The sequence below is a fragment of the Toxotes jaculatrix genome, chromosome 10, assembly GCF_017976425.1.
Source record: "Toxotes jaculatrix isolate fToxJac2 chromosome 10, fToxJac2.pri, whole genome shotgun sequence".
Taxonomy (NCBI): Eukaryota; Metazoa; Chordata; class Actinopteri; family Toxotidae; genus Toxotes; species Toxotes jaculatrix.
Window position 1 is genome coordinate 14,974,294 of NC_054403.1, and position 16,848 is coordinate 14,991,141.

Here is a 16,848-nt window from a genome sequence, read left to right on the forward strand (position 1 = left end):
GTTGCATTTTATTGGTTTTGGTAAGGTTGCTCTCGGTTGCATCGTATTTTAGTGTTTCTATTATTTTTTGCTTATGTAAATTTGTAAATGAGAAAGGAAAAAATAGATATACAATTAGATGCAAGGCTGTCCAAATACATTAAGTCATGGTGAGAAGTTATTAGTTCAAAATGTCTGTAGGCAGTTACTCAGTTAGTATCTTGATCAAGTGTTTTTAATATTAGCAGTTGTGTTTACTCATTAAGGTGATTCACATCAGATAAATACGTATTTTTTTCCTTTTCCGCCGACTATGTAAAACTGGATCCAGTCATTTTGGTGCACCCCATCAATTTCCATTAATGTTAGTGAGTTACTCCGTTTTTTTTTTAATGTAGTTACTTGTTAAAGGTGGCCAACGTCAGTCGTGTGGTGCTTGGGAGCTGAGTGCTGTCACCGGACCAAGAATTCGGGTTTTAATTGTTTTGTATCTCTTTATTTTGAAATGCCACTGTTTTAACAGGCAGACAGGATCGGTGGTTCGCCGCTTAAGAAATATCTTCTTTTGTTCTTTTTAGAAACCAAGCATGACGGTTTTTTCAGGTATTTTCTTTAACGGGTGTTTGAGGTTTTCCTGTTTCATGCGCATGGGCTCTGTCCATGGTGCTGAACACATAGCTGTGTGGCACACGGTAGGCAGTTTTGAGACATGTCTGTGCACGTTGCCACCGGTATATCAGTTTGTGGAGACTCTCGTGTTATTAAAATGTAATGAAAAACAAAGTATTGTCAATTCATAAGTTAATCTTGAAAATTTCTTTCATCGGTTTGTCATCCAATATTTGTATGTGTGGCAATGATACGTGCTTATTACAACTCTTACTTATTTCACTTGCTGTATTGTCAGGCTATAAAGAATTTAAACCTATCACGAATGGCGGCGACTTCTAGTTCTTTGTTTTAATGGCATATTCTCTGTAATCTGTTAAACTGTCGCGTTGTGCTTTCTGTGCTAACAGGGGAAATTTCTGTTTCACATCTGTAAGTTCTCAGCCAACTGCCTGTCGTTTAACACTTCTTTTATCTTAAATGAACACACTGTGTCGCTGTCTACCAGTTTACTAGGAAATAATGCAGTGCCGTGTAGCACAACGTCTCCACCCATTGTTCATAAGCTTTGTGTTTCCATTTATGTTGAGGCTGTGAAGCGAACTGTGGGAGTCGCGGTGCTGGTTTCTGCCTTCGGATTTGTTTGATTTGGTCCATCTCAAACGTAGTCGTGGGTTGAACTAACACGTTCAAATACCCCTTTTCTTTGCTGCGGATTTTTTGCCATTTTGAATAATGGAACGCGTAGGATTTTCAAAGCTCGGCCTGGTTACCCTCTTTGTCGTCTGTCTGCTTGCGCTGCAGTCCGTATGCGCCGAGGTGAGCTATTCTATACCAGAAGAGATGAAACCAGGAACAGTCATTGGAAATATAGCCAAAGATCTCGGTCTGGATATAACTACCCTGTCGAGTCGCAAGGCCCGCATTGATTCCGAAGGGAATAACGAACGATTTTGTGTTATGAATTTGAAGACTGGAGATCTGAGTGTTACTGAGCGGCTTGACAGAGAGAGTCTTTGTGGCACCAAACCATCGTGCATTTTAATCCAAGATCTTGTACTCGAGAATCCATTGGAATTATATCGTATAAATTTCCATATTCAGGATATAAATGACAACTCTCCACAATTTAAACGGGATTCGATTCGAATGGAGATACGGGAGTCCGCAGAAAAGGGCACTCGTTTCTTAATAGAGGAGGCACATGACGCGGACATTGGCCAAAACTCTGTCCAGAGATACATCCTACAAAAGAATGAACATTTTATTCTTATGACTGATGCCAACAAAGTTGAACTTGTTCTCGAGAATAAGCTTGATCGAGAGAGGCAGCAAGAGATTGATTTGCCTCTAACAGCTGTTGATGGTGGTTCACCACAGAAATCAGGAACTGTAATGATACATGTCACTGTGCTGGATGCTAATGATAACGCCCCGGTGTTCAGCCAGCCCGTTTATAAAGCCAGTCTGCCTGAAAACTCTCCTCTTGATACTGTCGTGGTCACAGTGAGCGCTACTGATGCAGATGAAGGAGTGAATGGTGATGTAACATATGACTTTGGCCACGTTTCCGAGACCGATGAAAAGCTGTTTTCTATTGAAAGCAAAACTGGAGAAATTCGAGTGATTGGTACCACGGACTTCGAGAAGAAAAATTCATTTGAACTGCGAGTCATGGCAAAAGATGGTTTGGGATTAAGTTCTTACGCTAAAGTTTACATAGACCTAACAGATGTAAATGATAACGCCCCTCTAATATATTTGAAATCACTGACTAACCCCATACCTGAGAACGTGTCACCTGGTACAGAGGTGGGCATCATCAACGTGCAGGACAGAGACTCTGAGAATAACAGACAGGTCCGCTGCTCCATTCAGCAAAATGTCCCTTTTAAGTTGGTTCCTTCTATTAAAAACTATTATTCTCTGGTGAGCACAGGACAACTGGACCGTGAAGTGGTGTCTGATTACAACATTACAATCACTGCTACTGACGAGGGCTCTCCACCTCTGTCCTCCTCTAAAAGTGTCCAGTTATCTGTAGCTGACATCAACGACAACCCACCTGTGTTTGAGGAACAGTCGCACAGCGCATATGTGAGTGAGAATAACAAACCTGGCTCCACTTTATGTTCCGTTAGTGCTCGAGACCCCGACTGGAGACAAAACGGTACAGTGATTTATTCTCTGTTATCTGGTGAGGTGAACGGTGCCCCGGTGTCCTCCTATGTGTCAGTGAACGGAGACACGGGGGTGATCCACGCTGTGAGGTCGTTTGATTATGAACAGTTCAGGAGCTTTAAAGTCCAGGTGATGGCCAGAGACAACGGTTCTCCTCCGCTGAGCAGCAACGTGACCGTCAGTGTGTTCATATCGGATGTGAACGACAACTCTCCTCAGATACTGTACCCCGCCCCGGAGGGCAACTCCTTCATGACCGAGCTGGTCCCCAAAGCTGCACACGGAGGTTCTCTGGTGTCCAAAGTGATAGCGGTGGACGCGGACTCCGGCCAGAACGCCTGGCTGTCCTATCATATAGTCAAATCGACTGATCCGGGACTTTTCAGTATTGGTGTCCACAGCGGAGAGATCAGGACACAGCGGGACATTTCTGAATCTGACAGCATGAAACAGAACCTTATTGTGGCAGTGAAAGATAACGGACAGCCCTCTCTGTCTGCCACCTGTTCCATGTATTTACTTATTTCTGATAACTTGGCTGAGGTGCCAGAGCTGAAGGATATTTCTTATGATGAGAAGAATTCCAAACTGACCTCTTACCTGATCATCGCTCTGGTGTCAGTGTCCACCTTTTTCCTGACCTTCATCATCATCATCCTCGGTGTGAGGTTTTGTCGTAGGAGAAAGCCCAGACTGTTGTTTGACGGAGCAGTGGCCATCCCCAGCGCTTATCTCCCTCCTAATTACGCAGATGTTGACGGCACAGGAACTTTACGCAGCACGTACAATTATGACGCCTACCTGACAACAGGTTCTAGAACCAGTGACTTTAAATTTGTGACTTCATACAATGACAACACACTGCCAGCTGACCAGACTCTGAGGAAAAGTCCAACAGACTTTGCTGATGCATTTCAAGATTCTTTGGAGCCCCTGGAGGTAGGCGCATGTTCACGTTTTATGCGTAGTCAAATCTCTTAATGTCTGTTTTTTTTCCGACTCCAAACATGTTGGAATCAGCCTTTGTATGCATTTAGAGCATCACGCGATTCACTGGACGTAAACCTCAAATAATTCTTTCTATTTATTTTTTTAATTTTAGCGTCTGCAAACACTAAGCTTCCTGTGTATGGTACCGGAAAATTGTTGAATCTCTTCTGTTGTAATTTCCTAGGCTGCTGTTTGCGGTGGTTTTGTATACAGTTGCAAGATGATATGAGTTTGTTCTGATACTTTTTCCTCAACTATATATAAAAACGAAATGCAAAGATTTTCAGAAGCACTTACTAATATCCTGGAGTTCAGTACAACACTACACCAGCGTGCTTCAAGACATAGAATAGCACGGAGGGGACAGAAATAATTAAGTGAAGGTGTTTTATTTATTAATGGATTTTTATGGTCTTGGATTGCATCAAAGAGACTTTTGTACTCTCACCCTTAATGCGTTCTGTCTCTCTGTCTGAGGTGATATCTCTTCAGATGAATTGCGTTGAATGTTGTGTACATGCAGGGTGAGACTATTTTGCAGTCTTTAGAACATGCTGTGAGTGTCGCTGTCTACCAATCGAAAACTGAAATAGGCTGCATATGAAACCATCAAGCGTCTCCACCCACACTTTTTCTGTTCATTGTTTGCCCTTGCTCACAAATGCGCATATTCCTGTGTGTTTAGGAGGATTGCAGATCCTTTCCTTATTATTTTTGATCAGTCTTGTTTGCTGAACGATGACATATAACGGATTCCCGGTGAGCCTTCTCTGCGGCGCGCTCCTTTTGTCTTTAGGGATTCAATTGTCTTATGGCGACATGAGCTATTCCTTTCCAGAGGAAATGAAACGCGGATCAGTGATTGGAAACATAGCCAAGGATCTTGGGCTTCAAGTAAGCAGACTTTCACCTCGGAAGGCTCGGATTGTCCTCGAAGGAAACCGCAAACGTTACTGCGATATTAACATTAATACCGGAGAACTGTTCGTTGCTGATCGGATTGACCGAGAGGAGCTCTGTGGAGCGAAGATTTCTTGTATTTTGAAATGTGAATTGGTACTTGAAGATCCACTCGAATCGCACCGGATATCTTTGCAAATTCAGGACGTAAATGACAATCCACCAGTTTTTGTTAAGGACGCCGTCAAACTGGATATAGGTGAATCTGCTGCCAAAGGCTCTCGGTATAGAATAAATGCTGCACGCGATGCAGACATAGGACAAAACGCTGTGCAAAATTATGTTTTACAACAAAACAAATATTTTGCTCTAAATGTGCTGACTAATTCTGTGGGTACAAAATATAGTGAGATAATTTTAGACAGAGAATTAGATCGTGAGGAACAGCAAGAGGTGACATTATTGTTGACAGCCGTCGATGGTGGTAATCCTCAGAGATCAGGCACCGCAGTCATACAAATCACGGTACTGGATGCTAATGATAACGCCCCAGTGTTCAGCCAGGCCTTCTATGAGGCTACTCTACCTGAAAACTCTCCTGTGGGCACTGTGGTAGTGGCAGTGAGTGCTACTGATGCAGATGAAGGCGTGAATGGTAAAGTAACATATGAGTTCAGTGGAATAAGTGATAAAGCAAAGCAGTTATTTTCATTAAATGAACATACTGGGGAAATTACAGTAGCAAAAAATGTGGACTACGAAGAAGAAACAAAATTCGAAATGCTAATTGAGGGGAAAGATGGCTATGGCCTTTCCTCAGAAACAAAAGTAGTAATAGATATAACTGATGTTAATGACAACGCACCTGTGATACATATTAATTCATTAGCAAACCCCATACCTGAGAACGTGTCACCTGGTGCAGAGGTGGGCATCATCAACGTCCAAGATGCAGACTCCGGCAATAACAGACAGGTCCGCTGCTCCATTCAGCAGAATGTCCCTTTTAAGTTGGTTCCTTCGATTAAAAACTATTATTCTCTGGTGAGCACAGGACAACTGGACCGTGAAGTGGTGTCTGATTACAACATTACAATCACTGCCACTGACGAGGGCTCTCCACCTCTGTCCTCCTCTAAAAGTGTCCAGTTATCTGTAGCTGACATCAACGACAACCCACCTGTGTTTGAGGAACAGTCGTACAGCGCATATGTGAGTGAGAATAACAAACCTGGCTCCACTTTATGTTCCGTTAGTGCTCGAGACCCCGACTGGAGACAAAACGGTACAGTGATTTATTCTCTGTTATCTGGTGAGGTGAACGGTGCCCCGGTGTCCTCCTATGTGTCAGTGAACGGAGACACGGGGGTGATCCACGCTGTGAAGTCGTTTGATTATGAACAGTTCAGGAGCTTTAAAGTTCAGGTGATGGCCAGAGACAACGGTTCTCCTCCGCTGAGCAGCAACGTGACCGTCAGTGTGTTCATATCGGATGTGAACGACAACTCTCCTCAGATACTGTACCCCGCCCCGGAGGGCAACTCCTTCATGACCGAGCTGGTCCCCAAAGCTGCACACGGAGGCTCTCTGGTGTCCAAAGTGATAGCGGTGGACGCGGACTCCGGCCAGAACGCCTGGCTGTCCTATCACATAGTCAAATCCACCGATCCGGGACTTTTCAGTATTGGTGTCCACAGCGGAGAGATTAGGACACAGCGGGACATTTCTGAATCTGACAGCATGAAACAGAACCTTATTGTGGCAGTGAAAGATAACGGACAGCCCTCTCTGTCTGCCACCTGCTCCATGTATTTACTTATTTCTGATAACTTGGCTGAGGTGCCAGAGCTGAAGGATATTTCTTATGATGAGAAGAATTCCAAACTGACCTCTTACCTGATCATCGCTCTGGTGTCAGTGTCCACCTTTTTCCTGACCTTCATCATCATCATCCTGGGTGTGAGGTTTTGTCGCAGGAGAAAGCCCAGACTGTTGTTTGACGGAGCAGTGGCCATTCCCAGCGCTTATCTGCCTCCTAATTACGCAGATGTTGACGGCACAGGAACTTTACGCAGCACGTACAATTATGACGCCTACCTGACAACAGGTTCTAGAACGAGTGACTTTAAGTTTGTGACGTCATACAATGACAACACACTGCCAGCTGACCAGACTCTGAGGAAAAGTCCAACAGACTTTGCTGATGCATTTGAAGGTTGCGATGGTTCTCCAGAGGTAGGCGCATGCGCTTTAAGTGAAATCAAATCCTTTTTATTTTTTAACACCAAAGCATATTCTAATCAGATTTGTTTACATTACTCTGTTTTCCTGTAGAGAGAAATATGTCATGGGAACATGTCATGTGATTGTCCATCATAATTTTTAGTTATTTGGCTTCAAACAATGCAAGAAACAAAAGAAGCATACAGCAATTAATCTTTGTTTGAGATCGGCACTTTGTGGCTTAAAGTTGGATTGTCTGATGCAGTAGAAAACTAACTCCAGAGTTACATGTTCTTTTCCTCCAAACACTTGCACCGCCTGTATTATATCTCCCGTCTGTATCCTTGGAAGTGTTTTGCTTGCTTTTCAGTACACTATCACTGTCACACTGCTTCCTTCTTTGCAACTTAACGTTATAAATCGGTTTATCAGAATTATTTCATATGCACTTCACAAGTACGGGATTGCGCTGACATTATAGCTTCCGGCTGTGGTATACGAACATGTGCACTGCATTAGTCTAAATGTGGTGCAGTAAAGGCCTTTAACTTTTCCTGGAGACCGGTGACAGGCGTGGAGACAGCATTTTCCATATACCCTTTCCGTGAGTGTTGGAAAAAAAAAACATCAAGATTTATCAGATCTATTAAGCCTTGCAATATTTATCAAATCAGCATTTTTTTCGTGGATGCATCCTTTCCTTGAAGTTACTATTGCTCCTAGCATCATCAAGTGTAGCCCACAATTTTCTTAAACAATCCGCGGGGTACACGTGCTTTTCAGCAGATTTGTCGTATCATTTTGAGAAATGTGACCACTTTTTCATTATTTTTACTTTCATTTTCCTGTGAGCTAAGTATTCCTCTACTCGTGATAAATAGAGACGCTGCTCAATGGTGCGCCTTAAATACTCCTGTAGTGTCTGTCCATGGTGCTGAAGTCAACCCAACCTTTACGGATTTCCATTCCCGTCACTGTTTTGCAATAAAAGCAGTTTTAAGAAGGCAAATACACGTTGTAGTTTAGAGCGGAAGTCTCCCCTATACATGTTTATTGGTGTTTTGTTTATGATTGAATCTGATTGAAGTCTGTGCTTTGTTTGTGTTGTTTTGTTTTTCTCACCAAAATTCTTTTATTATACATTTTGTAATACCTACACTTAGCTCGCAGCGTCGCTGTCCACCAGCTTTACTTAATGGTGCCACATTATGCTATTCTACACGCCTGCACATTTGCAAACCACGATCGATTGTTCGCCGTTGGAAGCACCGAAGTCCCACCATTTAAAACCGAGCAGGACGTATTTTATGCAGAGTATTCCGGTGTGGCTGGTTATTAATACTTTCCAAGGCTCGATTGTGGTGGATTCGGCACTTTTCTCCCAGAAAAATGGGATACAAAGCTTTTTCAGTGCTCGGCCTTTTTACCTTCCTGGGAGTATTTCTTCTGTCGATGCGTAACGTCCGTGGAGATGTGTCTTATTCTTTTCCAGAGGAGATGAAACGCGGTTCAGTTGTTGGAAATATAGCGAAAGACATAGGACTTGAGGTGGGCAAACTGTCTGCTCGAAAGGCTCGCATTGATGCAGACGGGCACAGCAAACGGTATTGTGACATTAATCTGAGCACTGGAGATTTCATTGTTGCGGATAGGATTGACAGAGAGGGGCTTTGTGGCAAAAAGGCATCTTGCCTTTTAAAGCAGGAGCTTGTTTTAGAGAACCCTTTAGAGCTGCACCGTATTAACATTCACGTTCAAGATATCAACGACAATTCACCACAGTTTAAAAAGAATACAATACATTTTGAAATTAGTGAATCGGCCGCTAAAGGAAGTCGCTATCGTTTAGATGAGGCCCACGATGCAGATGTCGGTCAAAACGCAATCCAGGGATATAGTATCGAGGCAAATGAAAACTTCAGATTAAATGTTGTTGCAAAAAGTGGAGGAGGGAAATACAGCGAGTTAGTTTTAGAGAAGGAGCTGGATAGAGAAGAACAACAGGAGCTAACGTTTGTGCTTGTGGCAACAGACGGAGGCTCTCCTCAGAGATCAGGCACTGCGGTCATTCATGTCACTGTGCTGGATGCTAATGATAACGCCCCGGTGTTCAGCCAGGCCGTTTATAAAGCCAGTCTGCCTGAAAACTCTCCTTTAGATACTTTAGTGGTCACAGTGAGCGCGACTGATTCAGACGAGGGAGTCAATGGAGAGGTTATTTATGAATTTGATCACATTTCTGATGAGAGCAATAACGTGTTTTCTCTTGATCAAAAAACTGGTGAAGTGAAAGTAAGTGGATCAATAGATTATGAGGAATTGTCGGCCTACGAAATGCAAATTACAGCCAAGGATGGTCTTGGATTAGTTTCATCTTGTACATTGATAATTGATGTCACAGATGTCAATGACAACGCCCCATCTACGTTCATTAAATCACTGACTAACCCCATACCAGAAGATATCTCACCTGGTACAGAGGTGGGCATCGTTAACGTGCAGGATAGAGACTCTGAGACAAACGGACAGGTCCGGTGCTCTATTCAACAGAATGTCCCTTTTAAGTTGGTTCCTTCCATTAAAAACTATTATTCTCTGGTGAGCACAGGACAACTGGACCGCGAAGTGGTGTCTGATTACAACATTACAATCACTGCCACTGACGAGGGCTCTCCACCTCTGTCCTCCTCTAAAAGTGTCCAGTTATCTGTAGCTGACATCAACGACAACCCACCTGTGTTTGAGGAACAGTCGTACAGCGCATATGTGAGTGAGAATAACAAACCTGGCTCCACTTTATGTTCCGTTAGTGCTCGAGACCCCGACTGGAGACAAAACGGTACAGTGATTTATTCTCTGTTATCTGGTGAGGTGAACGGTGCCCCGGTGTCCTCCTATGTGTCAGTGAACGGAGACACGGGGGTGATCCACGCTGTGAGGTCGTTTGATTATGAACAGTTCAGGAGCTTTAAAGTCCAGGTGATGGCCAGAGACAACGGTTCTCCTCCGCTGAGCAGCAACGTGACCGTCAGTGTGTTCATATCGGATGTGAACGACAACTCTCCTCAGATACTGTACCCCGCCCCGGAGGGCAACTCCTTCATGACCGAGCTGGTCCCCAAAGCTGCACACGGAGGCTCTCTGGTGTCCAAAGTGATAGCGGTGGACGCGGACTCCGGCCAGAACGCCTGGCTGTCCTATCACATAGTCAAATCCACCGATCCGGGACTTTTTACTATTGGTGTCCACAGCGGAGAGATCAGGACACAGCGGGACATTTCTGAATCTGACAGCATGAAACAGAACCTTATTGTGGCAGTGAAAGATAACGGACAGCCCTCTCTGTCTGCCACCTGTTCCATGTATTTACTTATTTCTGATAACTTGGCAGAGGTGCCAGAGCTGAAGGATATTTCTTATGATGAGAAGAATTCCAAACTGACCTCTTACCTGATCATCGCTCTGGTGTCAGTGTCCACCTTTTTCCTGACCTTCATCATCATCATCCTGGGTGTGAGGTTTTGTCGCAGGAGAAAGCCCAGACTGTTGTTTGACGGAGCAGTGGCCATCCCCAGCGCTTATCTCCCTCCTAATTACGCAGACGTTGACGGCACAGGAACTTTACGCAGCACGTACAATTATGACGCCTACCTGACAACAGGTTCTAGAACGAGTGACTTTAAGTTTGTGACGTCATACAATGACAACACACTGCCAGCTGACCAGACTCTGAGGAAAAGTCCAACAGACTTTGTTGATCCATTTATGCAGTCAGAGGAGTCCTTGGAGGTAGGCCCCTATATATCATAGTTCTGTGTTTTGTGTTGAATCCTTATTCGTCCTTTTATTTTAAATTTTCCACTTGCATCTGATTTTATACAGACATCTGGATATGTAGATGGTCCTCTGGACCCTTGTTGGCACCATTTCACAGTGGCAATTGAATTGCTTATATTGTCTTGTTGTGCCTGGCTGCCCATGAAGCTAACATGTTATCATGAGTATTGTTAATATGTTTCCACATTAATCTCTAAAGAAGTTATATCAATGTTGTTTCATATCAGGTTCATTGATAACAATGTGAGTCGTCCACATCGGTTTTCCAGTGGTTTTATTGTTAAATACTTGGATATTCGGGTTTGACATTGAGTTTTGTTGTTGTCGTCTGCATTATCATGATTATCATTTCACTTTTTACTTTGTTGCAGTACAACAATTAATATTGGGATTTTGAGTTTCATGTTAGTTGTCCATGATTTATGGATTAGGATTTGCTTAATCCTAAAGAATATCCAGATATAACTGCACAAATCAACAAAGCATTGCAGGTATATAAAGTTGATTTAAGATAGTTTTTCTCTCCGTGTTTTTCATTGCAAACATTTATCATTAAGCTTGTGGAAATGTGCTATATTTAATAAGTTTAATAGCTCCATTTTAAACATGCAGTTTCACTCATATAGACTTTACAATGAGTTATTAAAACCCACAAAACAATGGGAACACACTCAAACCTGCGGCACTGCGTGAAGCAAAGTTTGTAATATCTTGAAAATGTCTTCAGGAAGATACTTTGTCTATCTCAGACTGGACTTCATGTTGTTGCAGTACAGTTCTGTAATAATGTGGAAGTATTATAGGTATGGCTAACTTAATGAGAGTATGACATTTAACAGCTACCTCAGTTGTTATTTTGTGACATCAGTTGCATAAAAGTTCAGATGTGTGAAAATGCACTGGGTTAGTTATGTTCTTTGATTATTCCAGCTCTGTAATTAGACAACATATTTCTGCAGACCTAGTTAGCCTGACTAGAACTGCTTTTGGACTGTGAGTGTATTTGTTTGTCTGCCATGACTTTATGCAACAAACAAGCAGAGTGAGGAATCTGTAGTGCTGATTCTGCATTGTTCTTATTGCTGTATATTTTGCACTAAAGTTTACTCTGGAGCAAAGCAGATGAGTCAAAAGTAACACATGCCAAATTTCAAATGCGGCCTTTCAACCTTTAAGTTCATTTGTTACACTTACTGCCTGGGTAAACTTTAAGATACTTCACACTGAGGAGCTTAACATGACATAGCATCATTCAGTATTGTGGGTCTCTGAATGAGACAGGTGTTGTAAAACTAATGTCTTCGCTTAGAACAATTTTTTTTAAGTTGTGCAGTTTTAATGCTATAGTAGTAAGTCATCTATTAGGAAGATTTTTCAACTAACTACACAGTGACATTGTACATTACCATACTTTTTCAAGGCCTACAGATGTGACGAAAATTTATCATCACCTGATTGTGGCATTTTAAACAGATTAATACCTTTGAATTTAGTCATTATAAAATAATGTGTTTATTTTTTCAGCCTTTGGGGGGTGAGGGTTTCCATCAGACCTATTCTTTCTTATCTTTCATAAATGAGGCTTCAACATTCTTCTGCCATTCAGTGCTTTATATTTTTGCATCAGAAGTTTATTGTCAGGCATTGAGTGGGAAAGTGTCTTTTCTCAGGGAAATACATTAGTAATTCACTATAAGGGATCTAATCTTTTTTGGTTTATCATGTATGTTTTCGCAGTGCAGTAATTCATTTTACTAGTCTGGAAGTTGTCTTTGAAAATACATATTTATTGTATCATTTGGGGTTTATCGTCTCCTTTCACCAAAGAGCTTGAATATATAATTGGATGTGAGGGTTGTTGTCCTCTTCTGAATAGAGATTTCAATTTGGTGTAAATCATTTTTCTGAATATAGGCCTATATTTAGTTTGATAGTGGATAGTTTTTTTGTTGTGTTTTAGTTTAAGGTGGTCTGTTTAATAAGCTCAAGTATTTTTTTTAGATTTATTTAGTAAATTCTAACCAAGTACTACACAAGGAATTTGTTTGTAATATGTGACTTAGGTGTTTGTGATGGGCTTCACAATCAGATGACACATGTGGCATATTGACTATGAGAACACTTTCAATTAACATTTCCACTGTAAAAACACTGGGGCTGTGTGTCCACATGTTTCCCCCTTTATCAACTTTGTTGTCACTTCTTTGTCCCTGTCTGTGATGAAGAGAGGAGTCATGCTGGTCTCCCTGAAAATATGCTAAGGAGATGGTTGATAGTGACTGAGTCCTGTGCATTATGTGTGTTTACTATTTAACCTCCCTGTATAGTTTTGCTTTATACCACAATTTTCTGTTGCATTTTCATACACTTAGTCAGAGTCTCTTTGCAACGGTTGTGATGGACTATTAACTTTTTCAGTGCATGCTCAAAAATGGCATTGAGAAGAGGAGTACAGTGTCTTTTGCAGTAATACATATATTAATAAGTGTACTTGTTTTACTGACAGCTTATGCAAAACGCAAAGCAGAAAAGCATTCAGTGCTCACATAACACCGGAGTCTCTACAGATGAGATCACACACAACGGATAAGGCAAATCACAACAGTTGCTTCGTCATATATTGTATTAAATATAACTATTACGTAATCGATAGACTGTCTTTGTAGTAATCAAATTGACTGAGTAATACTATATTGATATTGAAGGCGACATTGTCTAGTTTTAATTTGCAGTGCTATAACTGATTGGAACTCTTGGTGTCACTGTGCACCAACAAAGGCAGAAGGTGCCCGTTGCTGCATCCATTCTTTTCCACCATTGCAAAGCGTTACTGTGGTGCTGTACGTGTGTCGGTAAAAGACGATACAAAGAAGCCTACACGTTGTGCTGATATCCGGATAATTAATAAGGAGGAATACATCTGTCTTTGATCACTTTGAAGGGACTGGCCGGGGACGGACGAGCGCCTCGCCGATCATGGAGAAAATGGTGTACAGAGGATTTTCTATGAGTCGCTTTTGTGTTGTTTTCCTTGTCATCAGCCTGCATTTCGCGCATGGCGACGTGAGCTACTCTGTTGCAGAGGAGATGAAACGCGGCTCTGCGATTGGAAATATAGCCAAAGATCTCGGCCTCGGGACTGCTACACTTTCCTCGCGTAAAGCTCGCATTGACACAGACAGCAATAACAAGCGCTATTGTGATATTAATCTGAGCACCGGGGATTTGATTGTTTCTGACCGGATCGACAGAGAAGGGCTTTGTGGTAAGAAGGCGACTTGCGTTTTAAAAGAGGAGATTGTTTTGGAAAACCCTTTAGAGCTTCATCGTATCAGTATTCGTGTTCAAGATATAAACGACAACGCCCCACAGTTTAGTGAGGACTTGATTTCGTTTGAAATTAGAGAATCAGCCGTGAAAGGGGCCAGATTCTTACTCACAGAAGCTCATGATGCAGATATCGGTACAAATGCGGTACAGCGCTACAATTTACAACATAATGAGCATTTCACAATTAATGTAGACACAGAGGCTAGTGGGCGGAAACATTCCGAATTGGTTTTGGTAAAAGAGTTAGACCGAGAACAAGAGAGAGAACTAAAATTAGTGCTTACAGCTCTAGATGGTGGTTCTCCACAGAGATCAGGGACTGCAATCATTCACGTCACTGTGCTGGATGCTAATGATAACGCCCCGGTGTTCAGCCAGGCCGTTTATAAAGCCAGTCTGCCTGAAAACTCTCCTTTAGATACTGTAGTGGTCACAGTGAGCGCGACTGATGCAGACGAGGGAGTCAATGGAGATATAACGTACAATTTTGATCATGTATCCGATGATCATGTCTCTTTGTTCTCACTTGATCATAAGACAGGAGAGATAAGAGTCAGGGGCTCTATTGATTATGAGACTGAGACCTCCATTGAACTGCGAATAAGAGCGAAAGACGGACCAGGCCTTACCTCGTATTGTACAGTAATTATTGATATAACAGATGTCAATGACAACGCACCTGCTATCAGTTTGAAATCACTGACTAACCCCATACCTGAGAACGTGTCACCTGGTACAGAGGTGGGCATCATCAACGTGCAGGACAGAGACTCTGAGAATAACAGACAGGTCCGCTGCTCCATTCAGCAAAATGTCCCTTTTAAGTTGGTTCCTTCCATTAAAAACTATTATTCTCTGGTGAGCACAGGACAACTGGACCGTGAAGTGGTGTCTGATTACAACATTACAATCACTGCTACTGACGAGGGCTCTCCACCTCTGTCCTCCTCTAAAAGTGTCCAGTTATCTGTAGCTGACATCAACGACAACCCACCTGTGTTTGAGGAAAAGTCGTACAGCGCATATGTGAGTGAGAATAACAAACCTGGCTCCACTTTATGTTCCGTTAGTGCTCGAGACCCCGACTGGAGACAAAACGGTACATTGATTTATTCTCTGTTATCTGGTGAGGTGAACGGTGCCCCGGTGTCCTCCTATGTGTCAGTTAACGGAGACACGGGGGTGATCCACGCTGTGAGGTCGTTTGATTATGAACAGTTCAGGAGCTTTAAAGTCCAGGTGATGGCCAGAGACAACGGTTCTCCTCCGCTGAGCAGCAACGTGACCGTCAGTGTGTTCATATCGGATGTGAACGACAACTCTCCTCAGATACTGTACCCCGCCCCGGAGGGCAACTCCTTCATGACCGAGCTGGTCCCCAAAGCTGCACACGGAGGCTCTCTGGTGTCCAAAGTGATAGCGGTGGACGCGGACTCCGGCCAGAACGCCTGGCTGACCTATCATATAGTCAAATCGACTGATCCGGGACTTTTCAGTATTGGTGTCCACAGCGGAGAAATCAGGACACAGCGGGACATTTCTGAATCTGACAGCATGAAACAGAACCTTATTGTGGCAGTGAAAGATAACGGACAGCCCTCTCTGTCTGCCACCTGTTCCATGTATTTACTTATTTCTGATAACTTGGCTGAGGTGCCAGAGCTGAAGGATATTTCTTATGATGAGAAGAATTCCAAACTGACCTCTTACCTGATCATCGCTCTGGTGTCAGTGTCCACCTTTTTCCTGACCTTCATCATCATCATCCTCGGTGTGAGGTTTTGTCGCAGGAGAAAGCCCAGACTGTTGTTTGACGGAGCAGTGGCCATCCCCAGCGCTTATCTCCCTCCTAATTACGCAGACGTTGACGGCACAGGAACTTTACGCAGCACGTACAATTATGACGCCTACCTGACAACAGGTTCTAGAACGAGTGACTTTAAGTTTGTGACGTCATACAATGACAACACACTTCCAGCTGACCAGACTCTGAGGAAAAGTCCAACAGACTTTGCTGATGCATTTGGAGAGTGTGATGCTTCTCCAGAGGTAGGGGCGCTTTTTTATATCAATATACCCCTCTCCAATTTCTCACATCGCCGTTCTGCAGTGTGGTGATCTGCTGATTACCATTTATATCCTTGTCAAGGAAAAAAATCTAAAGCATATTTCCTTTACTCTGTCCATGGTACTGACCCCTGGTTGATCTAATGGTGCATTTTCAGGGATAATCTAGTCTTTTGATTCCACTATTTCACTATTCTTTACTGAGTTTTATTTTAGTAAATTTCATTTCATATATTGTTTCCTCAGTGCATTTCGTTCAATGTTTAATGCCTAGTTTCAAGTATGCTGTTGCTCTGCTGATGCATTTGCATAGTATTGCTTCTCCTGAGGTAAGATTATAAGTTCATTTTTGGCCTGTTTTTGTAGAAACATAGTTATTGGTATTTCAGGTACGTTCATCCTTTTCTTTCCCTGATAATGTCTAATTGTTCTTGAAACATTGCCAGCTCAGTGATACATTTGTTATTTGATGAATTTTACAGTTCTTGTTCGCTAGTTGTCCTTAGTTGCTTTGGGAGGTTTCCTGATAACTGCTGTTACTTGTGCATGCTTCAGGACAGTGTTTGTTTTGGTTTTTAAATTATGGTACGTCTATTTGCTCCTGACAACTTTAATTCTCTACAATGGTTTAGTTATTGCCACCCTTTTATGAAGAATAATTGTTTTTTTTAAATACTTGAATCCTTCTTAAGTGTTGATAATTTCCTTAGTTTTACACTCTTACTTAACTTC

At 42.5% G+C, this 16,848-nt stretch overlaps 3 protein-coding genes across 3 annotated transcripts in view; all 3 read left to right on the forward strand.

Moving 5' to 3' along the window:
- The first annotated feature begins 1,323 nt into the window (after nucleotides 1–1,323).
- LOC121188872 (protocadherin beta-16-like) lies at nucleotides 1,324–3,750 on the forward strand. The gene has a single exon (XM_041048818.1). It carries the CDS (start codon nucleotides 1,324–1,326, stop codon nucleotides 3,748–3,750), a length of 2,427 nt encoding a protein of 808 aa, XP_040904752.1.
- Nucleotides 3,751–8,271: 4,521 nt separating this feature from the next.
- LOC121188170 (protocadherin gamma-A4-like) overlaps nucleotides 8,272–16,848 on the forward strand; it is a 205,088-nt gene continuing 196,511 nt past the window's right edge. The window contains exon 1 of the mRNA XM_041047776.1: nucleotides 8,272–10,671. Within this exon, the coding sequence (XP_040903710.1) occupies nucleotides 8,272–10,671 (2,400 nt within the window). The remainder of the gene's footprint in view (nucleotides 10,672–16,848) is intronic.
- LOC121188873 (protocadherin beta-16-like) lies at nucleotides 13,705–16,167 on the forward strand. The gene has a single exon (XM_041048819.1). The coding sequence runs from the start codon at nucleotides 13,705–13,707 to the stop codon at nucleotides 16,165–16,167; it is 2,463 nt and encodes an 820-aa protein (XP_040904753.1).